Source organism: Clytia hemisphaerica, unplaced genomic scaffold, assembly GCF_902728285.1.
Source record: "Clytia hemisphaerica strain Z4C2 unplaced genomic scaffold, Clytia hemisphaerica genome assembly, whole genome shotgun sequence".
NCBI lineage: Eukaryota > Metazoa > Cnidaria > Hydrozoa > Leptothecata > Clytiidae > Clytia > Clytia hemisphaerica.
The window spans coordinates 357,076-375,569 of NW_027104580.1; the positions used below are offsets into that span (position 1 = coordinate 357,076).

The 18,494-nt window shown below is 35.3% G+C and overlaps 1 protein-coding gene across 1 annotated transcript; it reads right to left on the minus strand.

The window, feature by feature from the left end:
- Positions 1-12,488: 12,488 nt before the first annotated feature.
- LOC136823539 (cytochrome P450 4V2-like) lies at positions 12,489-14,738 on the minus strand. The gene has a single exon (XM_067079727.1). The coding sequence runs from the start codon at positions 14,729-14,731 to the stop codon at positions 13,193-13,195; it is 1,539 nt and encodes a 512-aa protein (XP_066935828.1). The 5' UTR covers positions 14,732-14,738; the 3' UTR covers positions 12,489-13,192.
- Positions 14,739-18,494: the final 3,756 nt, after the last annotated feature.

Consider the following 18,494-nt stretch of genomic DNA (forward strand, 5'->3'; position numbering starts at 1 on the left):
TTTTCATCCACACTGAATAAGCAAAAAGCTCCACCAGGGCGGCATTGAGACAGTGTTGCGTGTGGTGAGATGATGTATTTCGTAACGTATATTATTTTATGAATTGTTAAATTTAATAAAAAAGGTGGTTCTTATTTTCTTCTTCACGACTCTCAAGCAGCACGCTCTCCCTGAACAGCTCATAATGGTAACAATATTTGCCTGACACGTTCTAGCTCATTTGCACAGGGTAGGGAAAAACCCAGGGGGTACTTAGGCAGTTGGAAGTACGGTATATGCCACCCTTAAGAGTACCTTTTTTTTGGGTCGGAAAATTCACAAAATTTTCCTTTGCTTTCTCCTTTTTAGTCTCGTTAAGGGTCCGAGGGTCGAATGTCGGGCGGCACCCCCCTCGTCAGATCGCAACCCTAGGATCCTCTCCCCGGGGGAAAACCCGTTGCAAATGCACAACCCGTGCAAATGCCCAAGGATTTGTCTGACTGCCAAATATAGTCCATCTAAAATCATTCCATAAGTCATTTATGACATTAAGTTTTTCGAATATAGTTGCCTGGTATTCAATTTTTATAGCTTAAAAAGTCACTCACGCATTAAATATAATGTGCCGTTTTTAATTCTCCTTTGGGAAAACGAAAGCCAGTTACGATTGATTCGTTTTTTTATACTACTTAATTGACAAGGAATTTACGATGTTCTCTACCGTTTTGACTTTCTCGACGTCACAACTATGTGTAAGTACTTTCGTTTACATAATGAAAACACACGGGTTTTACCAAGCTGGTTAGTTCGATTAGTGCGTTAAGTTAAACTAGCGACTAGTTCGATTAGTTCGATAACTTGACAATTCATTCAGTGAAGTCAAGTTTGAAGATATTCTTTATTAGAAAAACAGTTAAAAGCAGTCAAAACGCAATTTACCTTACCTCCTGAGTTTGTCTTTGTTATGCTAAAATATAACAAACCTTTGTCCTGCTGTCTAATTACAAAAACCTCCAATCACTACTTCTCCGCCATCTTGTTTCACTTTAAATGCCGTGTTTTAAAATTCCTTAGCTACATTATATGTACGGAAAAGGTTTTCTCCAGGTTTTTTCAATCCCGGGATTAAACTACGAGGGCGGTTCCGCCCACTTATTTTTATTTTGGCGTTAAGCGCCCCGGGATACTTCACAATAAAAGAGATTTTAAGATTAATGTTGAAAAGCATATTTTTTCGATAAATTTAGGCGATACTCAACAAAAAATAAGGTGGTTTAAACAAATCTTTGACAAATTGGCGTTTCTTTCTGTTCTAATATATGCAAATCACGTCGAAAAAAGATTATATTTCCGCCTTGATTTTCATTCGCTTTTTCGTGTTACGCGATTCCAATTGGATGAATACTGCTCGCTAACAAATTCTGATTGGCTGTAAGTCTTTAGCTTCGGGATTCTGATTGGATCATTTCCCGCGTCACGGTTGAATTTTGATTGGTTGAAAGTTTCTGAGCGTGAATTCTGATTGGATGAATACCTGAAAAGTAAACAATAGTATGTAAGTATTTTGCTTATCAAAACCTAAAGATTTCCAGGGGGTTTTATTTACTTTGCATGACGATAATTAAGCCTACAAAACACCGAGAAAAAAAACCAACATAGAACAGGTGTATTTTGTAATGTAGAATATGATAGTGTGAATCTTTTTGAAATTCTATGTCAGGATTTTTTCTCAATGACCCGTAACTATTAGTAGGGGCCACTATGTCGCGAAAAAGCTTCCCGTGTGCAGCAGCTTGTGCAAAGGGATTTTATGATTGAATATTGTTCCTTGAATGTAGAAGATCAAAATTTGAGAGGTGGGGCCGGGTGTGACCACCCGTTGCCATGGAAACTGACGTCATTGGTTACTATGGCAACCAAAATAAAAAGTCGTCAAAATTGAAAATTTTTTGTTTCAGTCGAAAGAGCATGAAAAACTGATAAAGAAAAAGGTCACAACCTATATCTGAAAATGAATATATCAGGAGATATTAAGGAAATAAGGCAAAATGACGTCATAAAACGATGACGTCATCGAAAAACAAAAATTTGCCAAAATTCAAAAACTTTTGGTTTTTTGGAAAGAGTACCTTCCAGTGAACAAAAATTATTATTACGAAAAAGTCTGAAAATCCTTTTTAAGAAGTCTATGAGCCAAAATTGATATTTTTAAATTTTGCCTGTAATGTGTTTGGGCAAGCTCCAACCTTCGACAGGCAAAAAATGAAATTGTCAATTTTGGCCAATAGACTTTTTTTAACGAATTTTCAAACGTTTTCGTAATAATATTTTATGTTCCCTGGAGGGTCTTTTTTCCAAAAAAAACAAAAAATTTCGAATTTTGGCAAATTTTTATTTTTCGATGACGTCATCGTTTTATGACGTCATTTTGCCTTATTTCTTTAATATCTCCTGATATATTCATTTTCAGATATAGGTTGTGACCTTTTTCTTTATCAGTTTTTCATGCTCTTTCGACTGAAACAAAAAATTTTCAATTTTGACGACTTTTTATTTTGGTTGCCATAGTAACCAATGACGTCAGTTTCCATGGCAACGGGTGGTCACACCCGGCCCCACCTCTCAAATTTTGATCTTCTACATTCAAGGAACAATATTCAATCATAAAATCCCTTTGCACAAGCTGCTGCACACGGGAAGACATAGTGGCCTCTACTATATGCCCAGGGTACCCGTTGCTAAGACCTTATGTTAAAAACGAAAGCGATTACGGCAAAAAGTAGCGATTTTCGTAATACCTCAAATATTGATACTTGACTGTACTGTCATTAGTTCGATTAGTTCTACTAAGTTCGATTGGTTCGACAACTTGACAAGTGATTGGTTCGATTAGTGCGATAGGTTAAATCAGCGACTACTCTCGGGTACCGTAGGACGGGGTGAATCGGATACCCGGGGTGAATCGGATAATTTGTTTAATCGCCTCTCATACTTCACTGACGATGTCTTTTTCCATTCTGTTTTCAGATCCCGTTCACTGATCAATCAAGCTATCGGGAAAATATGGCTTCGAAAATTTTGAACATGTTCTTCGGAAATTGAAGAAGAAAACCTTCTGATTTTTGGACCCTTTTTTGAGATGCCGAATAAGAAATAATGAAGTGACCGTGATTGGAGATTCCTTTGGCATTGTGTTCTACGAAAGCCAGTTGTACACAATCTTTGGTTCACTAAACGAAATACAATGTCTATTCTTCGTATTTTCATTCTAAAGTTAGGGCGGAAAATTGTTCGCGTTAAAACGCGAGTCGCCCATTTGGGAACCGAGAAATGGAAAGGAGTTAATTATTGAATAATTAAAAAATATCAAATTCCGTCATTATGTCATTTTTAATTGCTGCCACACTATCCCAAGAGGCTTGTTCAGAGTAGCTATGAATAAATGTTCAAATGTTAATAGTCACTCATTGTTCATTGTTGTTCACGTGAATACAATGTCTTTGTATATTTTGTATAGTGATAATTTAGGTGTTTATATGTTATGTATTATTTTCCAGAAGAAGATAGTGGGAAGGGTAAGGCTACAAACACTTTACAACAGGATAAGAACGTTTATTAAAGAAATGGACGCCTCGATCTCTCGTCCTTCCTAGGAAATGTCTTTGACGAAAGGGATTATTTCTAAAGGCTTGATAATGAGACATGGTACAGTATGGTACATAATTTCCCGTTCGTTCATATGCTGTTCATTCTCTCGGAGGTCTCGCATCCCCTGGCTTAAATCATCTCTGACTCTGAGACAGGGGTGCAAATATTTCTGCAAGCGGAAATTGGAAAAAGGGGCCTTCCTAGTGGAACAATTGGCAATAAATAATCAGCCCGGTGAGAAAATATGCCCCAGACTTAGACATTTAAGAACCCGAGAAATTATTTTTATTTTCTATATTCCTTACCATTTTTTTATCCTTCATTTTCCCATAGGGTATAAAAGTTCTCACCGGGCACTGAGAGAGACAATGTTATAAAGTATTTTCTTTCGCTAAGAAAAGAACAAAAAGTACATATTTTCCAAATAAGATCTTAAAAAGTTTGCTTCCAACTACAAGTATACTATGCATCTGAGCATTGAATACCATATAGAATTAATACTGTCTCCTGTATTTGTGTTCATGGCGATTCCACGCTGGTTCTGAATTCTTTAAGTGCCACCGTAATACCCCTGTCTCAGTAACTCAGTGAAAATTTGAAATCGACCATCGGAGAAGTTATGAAACAAGTAAAACGTCACACACACACCGAGTCTGTATTTGTAATCTCTTAATACTCGCTGGAGTACGGAAAAATTCACTTTTATTTAAGCATTATTCCTAGAATTCATTAATAATATTTTTTCGATTTTGACCGGGTTGACCTTGTTGCAGTAGAGGTGTCAAAATACCGACAGTTCTCCAAGGGCCATAACCTTTGATACATATACTTTAGCTTGCTTCGTTTTTGTATTTTTGGAATCTTCCTTAAATTCTGCGTCGATCGGTAGGCAATTTGTACGCACTTAAAGCAGAACCAAGGCCACCGGAGCCTCTGAAAGTCAAACTTTCGATGAAATTCAATGAAGTCAAATTTCTGAAAATGGCTTGACAGTGAACGTGTTAGAGTTAGGTCATTCTTTGTAATTTTTTCACCGGTTTCCATTGGACAGGATCTGTGACCGGGTCACTGATACAGGGGTGTATCATACGCTTTCTCTGATCATTTTGTCGACAAATCTTAGAGTTAACCAGAGCGTTATTGATAATCTTCTCCCTCTCTCAAGTATCTAAGATTGTTCAGTACCACCTGAAATAACGGGAAAACAAAAATATACGATGATCAGGTTAATTTCTCTACTCTTTTTAGTAGGGGGAAATTTGTTCGTTTTTTTGAGGTCGCTCGACTTTTTTAGTCAAAGCACTTGTTATACATTTTTGGAAAGCTAAGGGATAGGGGAATCAAAATAACTTGGGTGCCAATTTTCTTTCAGACACTTTGGTGTGATTTTCGGACAAAAACGACGGTCTCAGGCAAAAATCATAGGGTGAAAAATTAATGAAAATTTTAGCTTGAGAAAACTGAGACCTGTTGTATATTTTTGGAAAGCTCTCAAAAAATTAAGATTAGTGATATATTGCGAGTATAGATGATTTCTTTACCTAACTCGAGATATTAATCCTTAAAAACAGTGTTTTTCAGTGTTTTTCAGCCAGAAACAGCTGTTTTGTCCAGTTTTTGCGCTTTCGGAAGCTCAATATCTCGAGTTAGGTACTGAAATCACCTATACTCGCAATATATCACTAATCTTAATTTTTTGAGAGCTTTCCAAAAATATACAACAGGTCTCCGTTTTCTCAAGCTAAAATTTTCATTAATTTTTCACCCTATGATTTTTGCCTGAGGCCGTCGTATTTGCCCGAAAATCACACCAAAGTGTCCGAAAAAAAATTGGCACCCAAGTTATTTTGATTCCCCTACCCCTTAGCTTTCCAAAAATGTATAACAAGTGCTTTGACTAAAAAAATCGAGCGATTTTACAAATTTCCCCCTACTATTTTTATCGGCTCAGCTATAATACACCCAGTATCGCTGCGAAACTGGAAAAAGTTAGCTTTTCATGGGGCATTAGTAGAAGTCCAGTGGATACTTGAGACAGGGGTATTCTATGGACGCTAAACGTCAAAACAATGTTCTTTTATAACGTCCGTAAAACAACGGGATATGTACACTGTTTTTTTTCGGGCGAATTTTCCATTAACCTAACTCAGCCTGTGAATGTGAAACAGAGCTGTGGGTATGCTAGACTCTTCTGGGATTAAAAGAAATACGCACCTGCTGGGTATGATATATTTCTGTAACCGCGGAATATAACAACCATATAACTAACGACCATGTGTTTGTTGACTCTATCGGTCGATGCTTCGATGAAAATTTGATATTTTTGTAAGTTGTCCAGTTTCTCTAATGCTCTTCTTTTTTAATAATTTATTTACTTCTCCCTTTTCATTTTCTCTGGAACGAAACGTAAGTGTTAGATAAAAAACAAACTTGGATTTAGCTAATGTAGTCAGACCTTTCAGAGACGTTTCATTTTCTTACATTGCACTTTCTATCGTGCATTCAACCAACACTTTTCATAGCGCACACTAATCAAAATTTTAAAACTCGCGAATTAGACCCCACTCGTCAAGTTCTGCGGTATATAGGTGGTAGGTCTCGTCGGGAAGAGGCAATTTCAAAACCTTCCAATTCTATCCGATTCACCCCGTCCTACGGTACCACCCGCTAATTATTTTTTCGAAAATTTTCCACCCAGGACATTCTTATTCCAACCCCTCCCCCGCTTATTAAGTTTTGAAATTTTTTCCACCCACCCCGCTTTTTCAACCCTCCCGTCTATTAGATACCCAAGAGTAGTTCGATAACTTGACAAGTCATTAGTTCTATTAAGTCCGATAAGTTAGCGATCCCACCCACGTGCTTTTCAATCAAACATCGGATTGGATTTGGAAGAAAAATTAAACGTAGGAACACGCTCGAAAACAAAGAAACCACTATCGAACAATTAAATCTAATCGAACTAATCGAACCATTAAATATAATCGAACTAATCGAACTATATCTTGATCGAACTAATCGAACAAACTCGAACTTAATCGAACTTAATCGAACTTAATCGAACACTCACAATTTTAAGGAAAATCTGAAAGTTCGATTAGTTCGATTAATCGAACTCTAATCGTTCGATTAGGTTCGATCAGGTTCGATTAGTTCGATTAAAAAATCGGTTCGATTTGTTCGACTGATCGGGTCTGCTGGTCTCTAGTACCTAGAGCTCTAGGAAATAAAGTGAATTCACTGTGTGTTGTTTGAAACAACTGAGAGAGAATGATCACTTACATCCCTTTTTATGAGTTGCTTATTCAGTTGTCATAACTCCTTGCGTCCACCGTCTCAGTGTGCAGTTTCATGTTTGTATGCCCACCACCAGACCACTTGCACTGCACTTTTCTAAGATCTCTGTTCGCAGTACATAGTTAGCAGCCACCATTATTACTTTCCCCGCGCAAATATTTGAAACATTTTTTCGGGGGTTTGAAACACCCAACACATCATCCCCCGTCTAAACCACAGATCTGTAAAGCCCGAAAAAAATTTGACTTTTTAAATTTCGTGCCGATGGATTGGATCTAGCATTTTAATTGTTCTCGGAGCGCGAGATAAAAAAAAGTAGGCGGCAAACGCTATTTTGCAAATTGCATCTCTCAAACCAGTGAAATTGCTTGTTGTCACGTGATTTCTTTGGTGGTAGGAGGACAGAAGCAGCCACCGACCTAAATAAAATTTGCGAAAATCTATTCTTATTTGCCAACTGGATAGATTTCTCCGAAATTTTTACTTCAGAACAGTTATTATATTTTTCAAGCTAGGAGGTAAAAAAACTTTCGGAATGAACATGTACGAAATTACCAGGTGACTGAGTTTATGCAAGTTAACTGTTCTTATCTACCAGAACTGACAAAATCTTATAAGAACAGATCGCTAAATTCCAGCTCGACATTGAAGGACTTTTAAGAACAGAAACTTAATTTCCAGCTAGCAGTTTAAATATTTGTGCGAACAGATCAACAATTTCCAGGACATACATATTAAGGGGCCTTCGACATTCGAGAATCCTTCTTTAACGGCTTCAAGCCGTAAGGGGGGGTCTTAAATTATACTAATGAAAAACGTTTTCTGCCACTCCAGCAGGCAACCACATTCAGAAGGAAAAGAACAGATCTCAAAGACTTATTTGAAAATCCCTCAGAACAGATAGGAAATTCTTAGACGCCTTAATTTTTGGATATCAAACTATTTTTTCATAAGATAAGAACAGATTATATTTTTCCAGCCTGGTCCCAATTTTCAGTAGTTTAAGTCGGTGTTTTTTACACTTTTGGCAAAAACGTGAAGTTTTTTCTCAGGCAAGTTACGGCCTGTGCAAAAATTAACGAATCAAATAATGCGTGACGGCCAGTTGCTCCACCCCCTTTTCGGGAAATTTTTTTGGTTTTTCTCACTCGTCATATTAATGCCTTTTCAAAAAGTCCTGGGCCAAAAATTGTGTTTCAGCCATTTTGGTAAAATTAGGGAAAAACAGTTTTTGCTGACGTCAGCAAAAATTGAAACTGCTAATAACTATTGGAATATTTATCCAAATGAGCTCAAATTTGGTACGAAGGTAGGGCGTTTAAAAATATCTCTCGTTTCAAAAAAATATATCTCAAAAAATTGATGACGTCAGCAAAAATCAGCAATTTTCTTTTTTCCTCAAAAAATGCTGACGTCATCAATTTATAGGAAAATTCTGTTTCAGCCATTTTGGGAAAATTACGGAAAAACACTTTTTGCTGACGTCAGCAAAAATTGAAATTGCTAATAACTCCTAGAATATTTATCCAAATGAACTGAAATTTGGTACGAAGGTGGAGTTTATAAATATCTTTTATTTCCAAAAAAAAATTTTCAAAAAATTGATGACGTCAGCATTTTGTCAGAAAAAACGAAAATTGCTGATTAGTGCTGACGTCATCAGTTTTTTGAAATTTTTTTTTGGAAATGAAGGACATTTATTAACCCTACCTTCGTTCAAAATTTGGGCTCATTTCAATAAATAATCCAGGAGATATTAGTATTTCAAATTTTTGCTGACGTCAGCAAAAAGTGTTTTGCTTTAAATTTCCGAAAATGTCTGAAACAGAATTTTTGGCCCAGGACTTTTTGGAAAGGTATTAATATGAAGAGTTAAAATAACGAAAAATCTTCCCATAAAAAGGGGTGGAACAACTGGCCGTCACGGCTTATCGAATTTTTTGCACAGGCCGTAACTTGCCTGAGTTTAAACAGGTTTTAAAATAAATACAAAATGCACCCTTTCTTAATATGATATCAGGGGATCGGCAAAGGATTGAAGATTCTATTCCATTTTTCCCGAGCGTTCTAGAGAAACTAAACCAGTACTTATAGCCTCTTAAAGTTAGGAGCACGTAGGATTAAACGATTCCATAATGAAAATGGATTATGGATTCCATGAGCAATAACTTTTGATCTAATGGGGCTTTAGAACTGAAATCTGGCAGGATGGAGCATTTATGTATTTTCTATTCCTAAAAAAATCTTCCAGCTGGGAGCAGTTTGGGATCACTTATTCCTAATTTTTCTTTGAGTTCAAGCCTTTTTAAACTGAAGACTGTAGTATGTTTATTTGATATTAAGTAGTTCAAATTTAACTATTTGGAAGGTTTAGTCTCTTAAGAACACGAAAATAAGATTTTCCAATAGAATAGAGCATCTAAGGATTCTCAAATCCTTCATTGAAAGTAATATACTTTGCCTTATCCGAAATGAGCGTCTTAGTCTGGAATGAAATATCCTACAAGGCTCTAAACTGATTTTTTACGTTATGCATGATATGTTGTTACGTTAATGACCTAAAATAAGCTCAGATAGAGCCCCAATATGGCTGGCCGCATGTAGCAAAATTCAATACTTTTTTATTTTTATTCAATATCCATATTTATATTCAATTTTCTATATTTATATTCAATTTTCTATATTCATGTTCAATTATTTCATATTTCCATTCAATAATTATTGCCAATAAAAAAAATATTGCAAATAAAAAAATATTGCCAATAAAAAAAATTATTGCCAATAAAAAAGATATTGCCAATAAAAAAAATATTGTCAATAAAAAAATATTGCCAATAAAAAAAATATTGCCAATAAAAAAATTATTGCCAATAATTTTTTTCTCATTCAATAAGTTTTTATTAGCAAACGTTGAATGTATTTTGTCTCTTCAAAAAAATCACGTGACAACATTTCAACATTTTTTACACCGGTCACGTGATATAATTCGTGATTCTTTCGCACGAAAAATAAACATGTGAGTTTCTTGCAAAGCAAAACTTGAGAAAAGGACTGAAGGAGGTTGGCTGGTTGGCTGTTGGGCTGTTGGTAAACTTGCTTGATAACCTTCTGTAATGCAATTTAACAGTTTAGATTGGGTACTTTTCTTGACCCTCCAGGGGTAAGTATCTGTCTCCCCCAGTGCAGTAGGTAATGCTGTTCAGACAGCCAGCACCAGTACAGTGCAAAAAACAGGTAGTTCTTTTATATCTTATAGCCTGCCAAGAGGGTAAAACAAGATCGCATTTTATTACGCTTTATCTAGCGCGCTGTGTGCTTTTCAATACCGAGTTTATGTATGTGTGTTTTTCAGCGACGGAGACGGTAAGGTTCTAATTTGAGTAGATCCTGACCAGCTGAGGACGACGGTAAATCAGCACTTTTACCGTCCTCGATTTTGCGGGGCGGAATTGCGGGTTATTCCAAATCGCTTCAGTCACTCTACCGTCCTCGAAAGTGCAAATACATAAACTCGGTAATCATTGTTGTATGGCTGAGGTTCCAAGTAAACAATCACGAATTCCTTAAGTGATCACGTGATATATCTATTGTGGAGACCTTCATTCAACCTTTACTGAAAACTTATTGAATGAGAAAATTTATTGGCAATAATTTTTTACTGCCAATACTTTTTTATTGGCAATATTTTTTTCATTGGCAATACTTTTTTTATTGGCAATACTTTTTTATTGGCAACATTTTTTTATTGGCAATACTTTTTTTATTGGCAATATTTTTTTTATTGGCAAATATTTTTTTTATTGGCAAATACTTTTTTATTGACAATAATTATTGAATGAAAATATGAAATAATTGAACATGAATATAGAAAATTGAATATAAATATAGAAAATTGAATATAAATATGGATATTGAATAAAAATAAAAAAGTATTGAATTTTGCTACATGCGGCCAGCCATAATTGGGGTAGGTTCACCACTTTAAAATGAAATTTTTAATCTCAAAACGCTCGCGAAACCGCACTTTTTGGTATCTAAAAATGTTAAAGTTAAGTGGAAGTGACTTTTGATTAATTTTAGATTGTGATCAGTCCATTTTAACGATGAAATGCATCTTTTATAATTGTTAAAGTTCAGAGATGTTTTTCGGATGGAATTTCGGATCCAAAAGTGCTCTTCATCATTGTTTCATAAAATATAGAGATCATGTAACAAGTTCAGACCATCAGAATCAATCCAAGAGCCACTTAACTCTCATAATTCCAAAATTCTTAAAATCTAATATTTTGGAATATTGGATCCTTCTTCGCTCCTGGGACCAAAACGAAAGGTTCTAAGCTCGTGTGTTACACCTTTTTGGAAGATTTCATCCCAAAATGCTCGTTCAAATTCATTTTATTCAAGAAAAACCGTTTTTTAGAAGATTTAATGTCACGTTTTTGCCAAAAGTGTAAAAAACACCGACAGAACAGATCATATTTTCCCAGCAGACTTTTTTCTTTAGTTCACTAAGAACAGACCCACAGACCGCCATATCCAGCTGGAATGTGCTTTCAGAACAGATATTTTGAAGTCCCCCTTCGGTGGATGCTTTCGGTAGGAAATCCTACCAAAACTTACTTCACTTTTCGATAAAGGCCGCGGATCTAGTGATTCGGGCTTTACAGAGAGTTTTATAAAGAGCCAATGATAGATAATAATAATAACATAAAGATTTGTCTCTTATTTCGATTCCATTGAAGTAACATTACCATAATTAATACTTTAGTAATTACTGTTATACATTTGGGAATCATGTAGAAGATTTCTTTTATTGAAAGAAGCTCATTTCAATTACACTTGGAGGTTTCTGGGGAATTCGTCAATAGTAAACTGCATACTGATACAGTCTGCTAGATATTAATATGGTAATCTTTGTTCTTCATCTTTGGTTCTTTCTACAGTGATTAGATTGACACATGCGCGATACAATTTCTTTACTTGGTCCTCAGAGGTTAATATGTTTTTTGAAAACTCAACCTTTTGATACTCAGGGTAACACCAAGCAGGTCCTCTTGATTCTCCACGTATAGCTCTAGAGAATGTCATTCGAGGAGTAAAAGACTCGGGAAAATCATGTATACACTTTTTTTTCCAAATCAGAGCTAAAATCAGAAAAATCAATAAAATTAAAAAAAAAATCAAAATAAAATCAGACAGATCAAAAACAAAATCAAAAGTCAAAATAAAAAAAATCAATTAAATAAAAAAAATCAATTAAATCAAAAAAATCAAAAGCAAAATCAGTAAAATAAAAAAATCACGTACTCCACATTGAATTTTAAGTGATCCGTCATCTTTCATCTTTCTCATCTGTTTTTCATTTGAAAGTTTATCCGTTTTGCCCGACCTAGAAAATACGATGTGCTGTTCACTGATTACGTCATCGTCTAAAGGTGCTACTGTTTATTGGTGATATTTCCACTTACTTAATACTATCTTCTGTTTCATGGATGATCTCTTCTCCTGTAAACGAATACAGCAGATAATTTGAAGACAACCAGGAATCCAAGACCTTTAAAGTGTTCTTCATAAGCATTCAAATGATTTTTTTTTTCCGAAATTACAAAATTACGCAGCCAGTCAACTGTGCAACTCTAAATTACAAAAGTACGCAGAAAGTTTGCTTGTACCAGACGACCACGGCTTTTTCCTCGACACCGTGATAAAAAAATTGCGTGTTGGGATAGAGATACGCTAGCAGAAAGATTACAAAAGCTGCGCAGAAATTACAAAATTGCATAAAATATTGCAAAAGTGCGCAGAAATTACATAAGTGTGCAGATACAAATGTGCTTAGAAAATTACAAAAGTGCATAAAATATTACAAGAGTGCGCAGAAATTACAAAAGTGCACAAAAAAATTACAAGACTATGCAAAAACTAAATTGAAAACTAAATCCTGTCAAAAACCAATGTCCTAGCAAAAAGTAGACCATCTTGGTAGACAATATCAGGACCACAAAAGACCAAATTTGGACCCTATCCGATCATAAATGTGGCGGGGTTTTGAGGAATCTAAAATCAAACATTTCTAAATTAACCCGATTTTCAACAAACTTTTGTGTTCAAATTATATAATACAGAATCAGTACTGTACAGAATGAGGCTTTATTGCCCCCAAAGAATGGAATATTTTTAGCTTTTAATTAACTTTGAATTTCCTCGATTTTTAAACATTACTCTAAAGATATCAGTGCTGTTGCTTTTAAAGTTGTTCTTGATTCTATCACTCTCTCATTTTCATTTTGATTTGAATCCCTTCAGGATTTGCTACATCATGTAAGATACCGAAGTTTTCTCTCAGTTCTTCGGCTTTCTGCATTGCCATTATCTCAAATCTCAACAACAAATGGTAAATGGTAACCTTCAACTCCATCATAGCGAACCTCAATCCAATGCAATTCCTTGGTCCAGCTGAGAAAGGGATAAAACTAAAACTGCTTGAAGCTGCAGATGACTCTTTGCTCAAAAATCTTTCTGGTTTGAAGATTTCAGCGTTTGGCCAAATCTTTGGATCACGTTGTAATGCAAGGATATCAAATCCAATGTTGGTGTCTTTCGGATAATCAACACCATCAATGGTAAAACCCTCATCTAAGATACGACTAGCTAATGGAACAGGTGGGTGGATTCTTAAGGATTCTTTGATACAACATTCTATATACTTCATCTCCTTGGTTGCTTGATCAATTGGTAGACCAAGTTTCCTGATCTTTTGAGCTTCATCATAAGCTTTGGCTTGATGCTGTGGGTTGGAACCAAGCATAAACAAACACCAGCTTAATCCAGTACCAACCGTATCATAACCAGCAAAAATGAAGGTTTGAGTATCATAAAAGAGACTTTTCACTGTGACTTCACCTTTGTTGAGATTTGTAAGCAATTTATCCAAAAAGATCACTCTCTTAGTTTCGGCATTACTTGCACTTGGATCTTTTACTAATGAATCATTTTTCAATTTCTCGATTCGCTTCTCAATCAGATTGGTACCAAATTTCTTGACGAAATCTAGTCTTTTGAAATATTCTCGCCCAATTGGAAATAGTTTAAGAATATGTTTATTCCAGTACCATATACATTTCCCACGTAAATTGACAAAATGTAAAATGAACTCGATACATTCTACAAATTTGATAGTTTCCATTTCTGCATTGTCATTTTGTTGAACGCCATTAAAGGCGGCTTCTAAGAAATCACCCATTTCAACGCCAAAAATAGTTTGACACATAACTCCAATCGAATGCCATTTCATAACTTTACATGCATCAAAAGACAGACCATTTATTGCAAGATTCTCAAAATGTTCGCATAGTTTTAAAGTCAATGTCTCAATGGTTGGAAAGAAATCATTCAGAATGTCAAAATGAAATGATGGAGTCATCATTTTTCGTTTATTTCGCCAATGTGATCCTGTAGTCAGGAGAATAGACGATCCCAACCAGTCTTTGAGAATCCAATACGCATCAGACTTTCTTATATTCGTATTACTCATTAAAAGTTTTTCAATCAACTTTATATCCCGTGTAAGGAGATATTTTTGAGTGCCCAAGAAAAGTTTCTTAGTTTCTTTATCGTCAAGCCACTTGAAATGCTCTTTACAAAAAGCTTCATCGTCTAACTGACTTAAGTTTGGTAGTTGGCCAATCAGAGGGTACACTTTATAGGGAATGGGTTCGAAATGGCTCCATGGTCTTATTGATTGTTCCCAGTATATTTTGATCGCTATATATGCCACCACAATGAAGCAGACGAGCTCAGCTATCATGTTTTAGATATCTAAAAATAAATAAATTATATTCATTAGATATACTTTGTGTGTCAGAAAAAGCAGGCCTAAAATTGAAATTTTGACGTAACTTTTCATGCTAGGCTGACAAAGTTTTAAAAAAATAACAATTGAGCCTATCAGCATAAGTAGAAAAAGCTACGTCGAATTTTCAATTTTAACACACCGGGTATATGTGAAGAAATAAGAACTTCTGTTCAACTATATTCACGTAATATGAAACGCGTAATTTATGGCATGTCCTAGCACACATCACAAAGATCGCTAAAACTTGTCATCAAGCTAAAAGTTGCGAAAAATGGCTCAATTCACCATCACGCCTCAAATTCTTCCCCTATTCCCCATCAGGTCAAGATCTTGATCCACGCCATCACGCCCTAAGAAAAATCTTCATCACCGCACCACGCAAGAGAAAGTCCGAAAACTGTTAAGTGCCTGTATATTATCCAGATATCTTGTAACCCTTATCATCTTTTAAAGTTTTTGTTTTTACATAATTGTTCCCGTTTCATATCACGCTCATACCAGGACATTGTCTTGCTATTGTTATATTATGCTGATATAAGCAAAAAGATGTTTTTTTTCCTTTTTCTTACCAATCTTACTCCACATCCGTGTCAATCCAATGTAAAAAGCTTGTGAATTAAAAGGGATGAGTAAGCAAACGATATCACTCTTATTTAAAAACAAAACCTTTAAAGTAACGAGATGCTTTCTTAACTTTATACACTGCCCAACCAAACATAAATACATTTTGCTCACAAACACTATAATGTCAGAGAGAAACACAATGCCGAGATAAAACAAATTTGAAGTTAACTTATAAAACACAAACAAACAAAGTAATTGGATCTCGAAAAAGCATTCTTTAATTAAACAATAAGATTAACTGATTATTGCTCTCTTAATTTTTGTGCTGTGGTTACCAAATTTGGTTGAGTACGTGTTGTTTGGATTCATGATGGAAAAGACCGATAAACCACGGATTTCTTTAAAGCCCGAATGGCTAGATGTCGTGCTTTAAGCTCTTCCAAGCAAAAAAAAGTGAATATCACATAAAATATTGCTACCATTGTTTTCGAAAACCCACAAAGCTTCTTATTGGTCAAGCCAAGGATTTATTATACACTGGATATAAAAGTAAGAGATTTTTGCCGATTTCTCGTGCACTAGCTATGTCCGCAGTAATGATTTTATTGTTCACTCTCCTTCCCTCATTAAATGTTTTTTCGAAGCATTTTTATTGCATTTCTTATCGAAAATCACTCATCCAAATCCCAAAAGAGACTCAAAACTTTCCTGTGAGAGTCAGATTCTTCCACTTAATTGCTAATTATGTCGTTATGACGTTTCAAGCTGTGAGAAAGATACAAAAGACGTGTTGTGTATAAGAAATTTAATGTTGACACCGGAAATTTTCAAACTTCAACCTAAAAAAAAACCACCTTGCCACCACGTGCCTCCAAAGGATTTTCATACCACAGTGGAGCCAAGACACTCAAGTCTTATGTATGTTAATTTCAGCTCTTCTGGGGACAGTCTTGGAAAGATATTTCCAATTGAAAATTTCGTGTCACTATAAGCATTTTGTCTAAATTTCTTGTCTAATGATGTTTTTCTCACATTAGATTTCACAAATGTATCCAGCTTGGAATGCTAGCCTTACTTTCAAACTTTTTTTCTGCAAATGTACAAAAAGAAAGAGCTAGAGAACTTTTTAAAAATAAGACTGATAAACATTTTTAAAAATCAGACATCTTCGAACCGCCATAACAGTTGTCCTTTGCGGACAAAGCTAGAACATCAATTGTTTTCTGAAACAATGAAAATACAATGATCGCTCTCCATCATTTTATGAGTCGTTTATCCAGTGTATAATAAATCTTTGGTCAAGCGTTGAAGCTCTATTGTAATGTCACATGACCTAGTAGGATTTCCTACCTAACCTCAGCACACTTTTCAGCCAAAGGGGCCGTCCACATAGTACGTACGCACTAAAATGTCGAAAATCGAGTACCCCCTCCCCCCCGCAAAATTTTTTTCCGTAAGCGACCCAAGCCCTCATTTAGCGGTCCAAGCCCTCTTTTTAGAATTCTCTGATTGCGCCAGCGGCCCAAGCCCTACTTTAGCGGTCGTAGCCCTCCGAAAAGTATTCTGCGGCTCAAAATAGCGGTCCAAGCCCTCAAACAACGGTCCAAGCCCTCGGAAACTTAGTCACTTTTTTATTCTGGGTGATAATCAGCGGTCCAAGACCTGAAAAGGTTAGAAAGCAGAAAAATATGCCGAAAGAACAACAGAATTGGCTTTCACACTAAAGCCTTCGAATTTATACGCACACGAGCCACGTGTTTTTTTTTCTTTGCTTTTTTGTTATAATGTTTATAATAATTAATGAGAAAAGTAAACAAAGTTTCTATTAACACAATTATTCCGACCACTTGGAATGTCAGTATGCTCTGAAGTGAAATCTCTCGATCTCTGAAGAAGCGAAAAAAATATGGATGTTTTTGTAAGTTTATTTCTTGATTTCTTTGAAAGGATTTTGAAATTGGGTTTTCAAAACTCTTACTTGTAATCAATAATCAGTTCAACTGAAAGACCGTGTACAGTAGTAAAAAGAAATCAAAAACTTTTTAATCCTTAACTTTTTGAATTTTAGTCTTGCGTCCATAATAAGTATAAGTTCAAAATGAAAACTTCGACTGCCTTCCATTTAATTGGATACTTCCCCCTTCTTTAGGTGAAATTCTTGAAAATCACCCCATAGCAATTTATTATACCTCATTTCACACCACTTTATGATTTTTCTTCCGAAGTATTACTTACTGTACCCCCCTGCTTATTCCAGCCAGTCAACCTATTTAAGCACAAAAGAGGTGCTAAAGTCTATTCAAAATGATTTGCTTGAGGCAAACAGGCTGTAACTTTTGATAGAATTTTAATAAGATAACGATTTTTTTGCTCGTTATAAATATTTCAATGAGTGAAATATTATCGGCTAAAAATTCCAAAAATAAACTTTTATTGTATTTTTTTTTATCATATAACCATTTTGTTCACATTGATGATGTTCTAGGATCAGAAAATCATCCCTATGAAAATGGATATTATACAGTAGAACAATTGTACTCAAAGTTTACTTTTTTTCTTCATTTTTTACTTTTATTTTATATTTTTTAGTCAATAATATTCCACACAAATCTTTACAACGAGCACAAAAATCGTTATCTTATTAAAATTCTATCAAAAGTTACAGTTTTTGGACCTACCTCCGGGTACCCCGGTGGAGGTCCTTTAAATTAACCCATGTCCGTTCGTTCGTTCGTCCGTTCGTTCGTCTGTTGCCAGCTTTTCTCGGGATTGGCTCATTAGTTTTTTCTGATTTTTTGCACAATGATGCAAAATGGCGATGCCCAAAATGTGACGGAGCCCGATTTTCGGAAAAAAAAATTTTCCGGCCGAAAATGCCGGAAATATCCCGGAAAAACTGGTTTTTTGGCACTTTCTCGAGATTTTATCATTAGTTTTCTCTGATTTTTTGCTCAAATATGCGTATTAACAATGCACAAAACATGGCTGAGTCCGATTTTTGAGAAAAAATTTTTTCCGGCCGAAAATGCCGGAAATATACCGGAAATCGCTGTTTTTCTGGATTTTCATTGGACTTTTTCCTTATAACTGGTTTTTTTTTCATTCAAAAACATTACTAATAGCAATGCCCACCATCAAGTATGTTTCAATT

Excerpts from the sequence above, each read along its gene's own strand:
- LOC136823539 (XM_067079727.1), bottom strand. The coding sequence starts at position 14,731 with ATGATAGCTGAGCTCGTCTGCTTCATTGTGGTGGCATATATAGCGATC.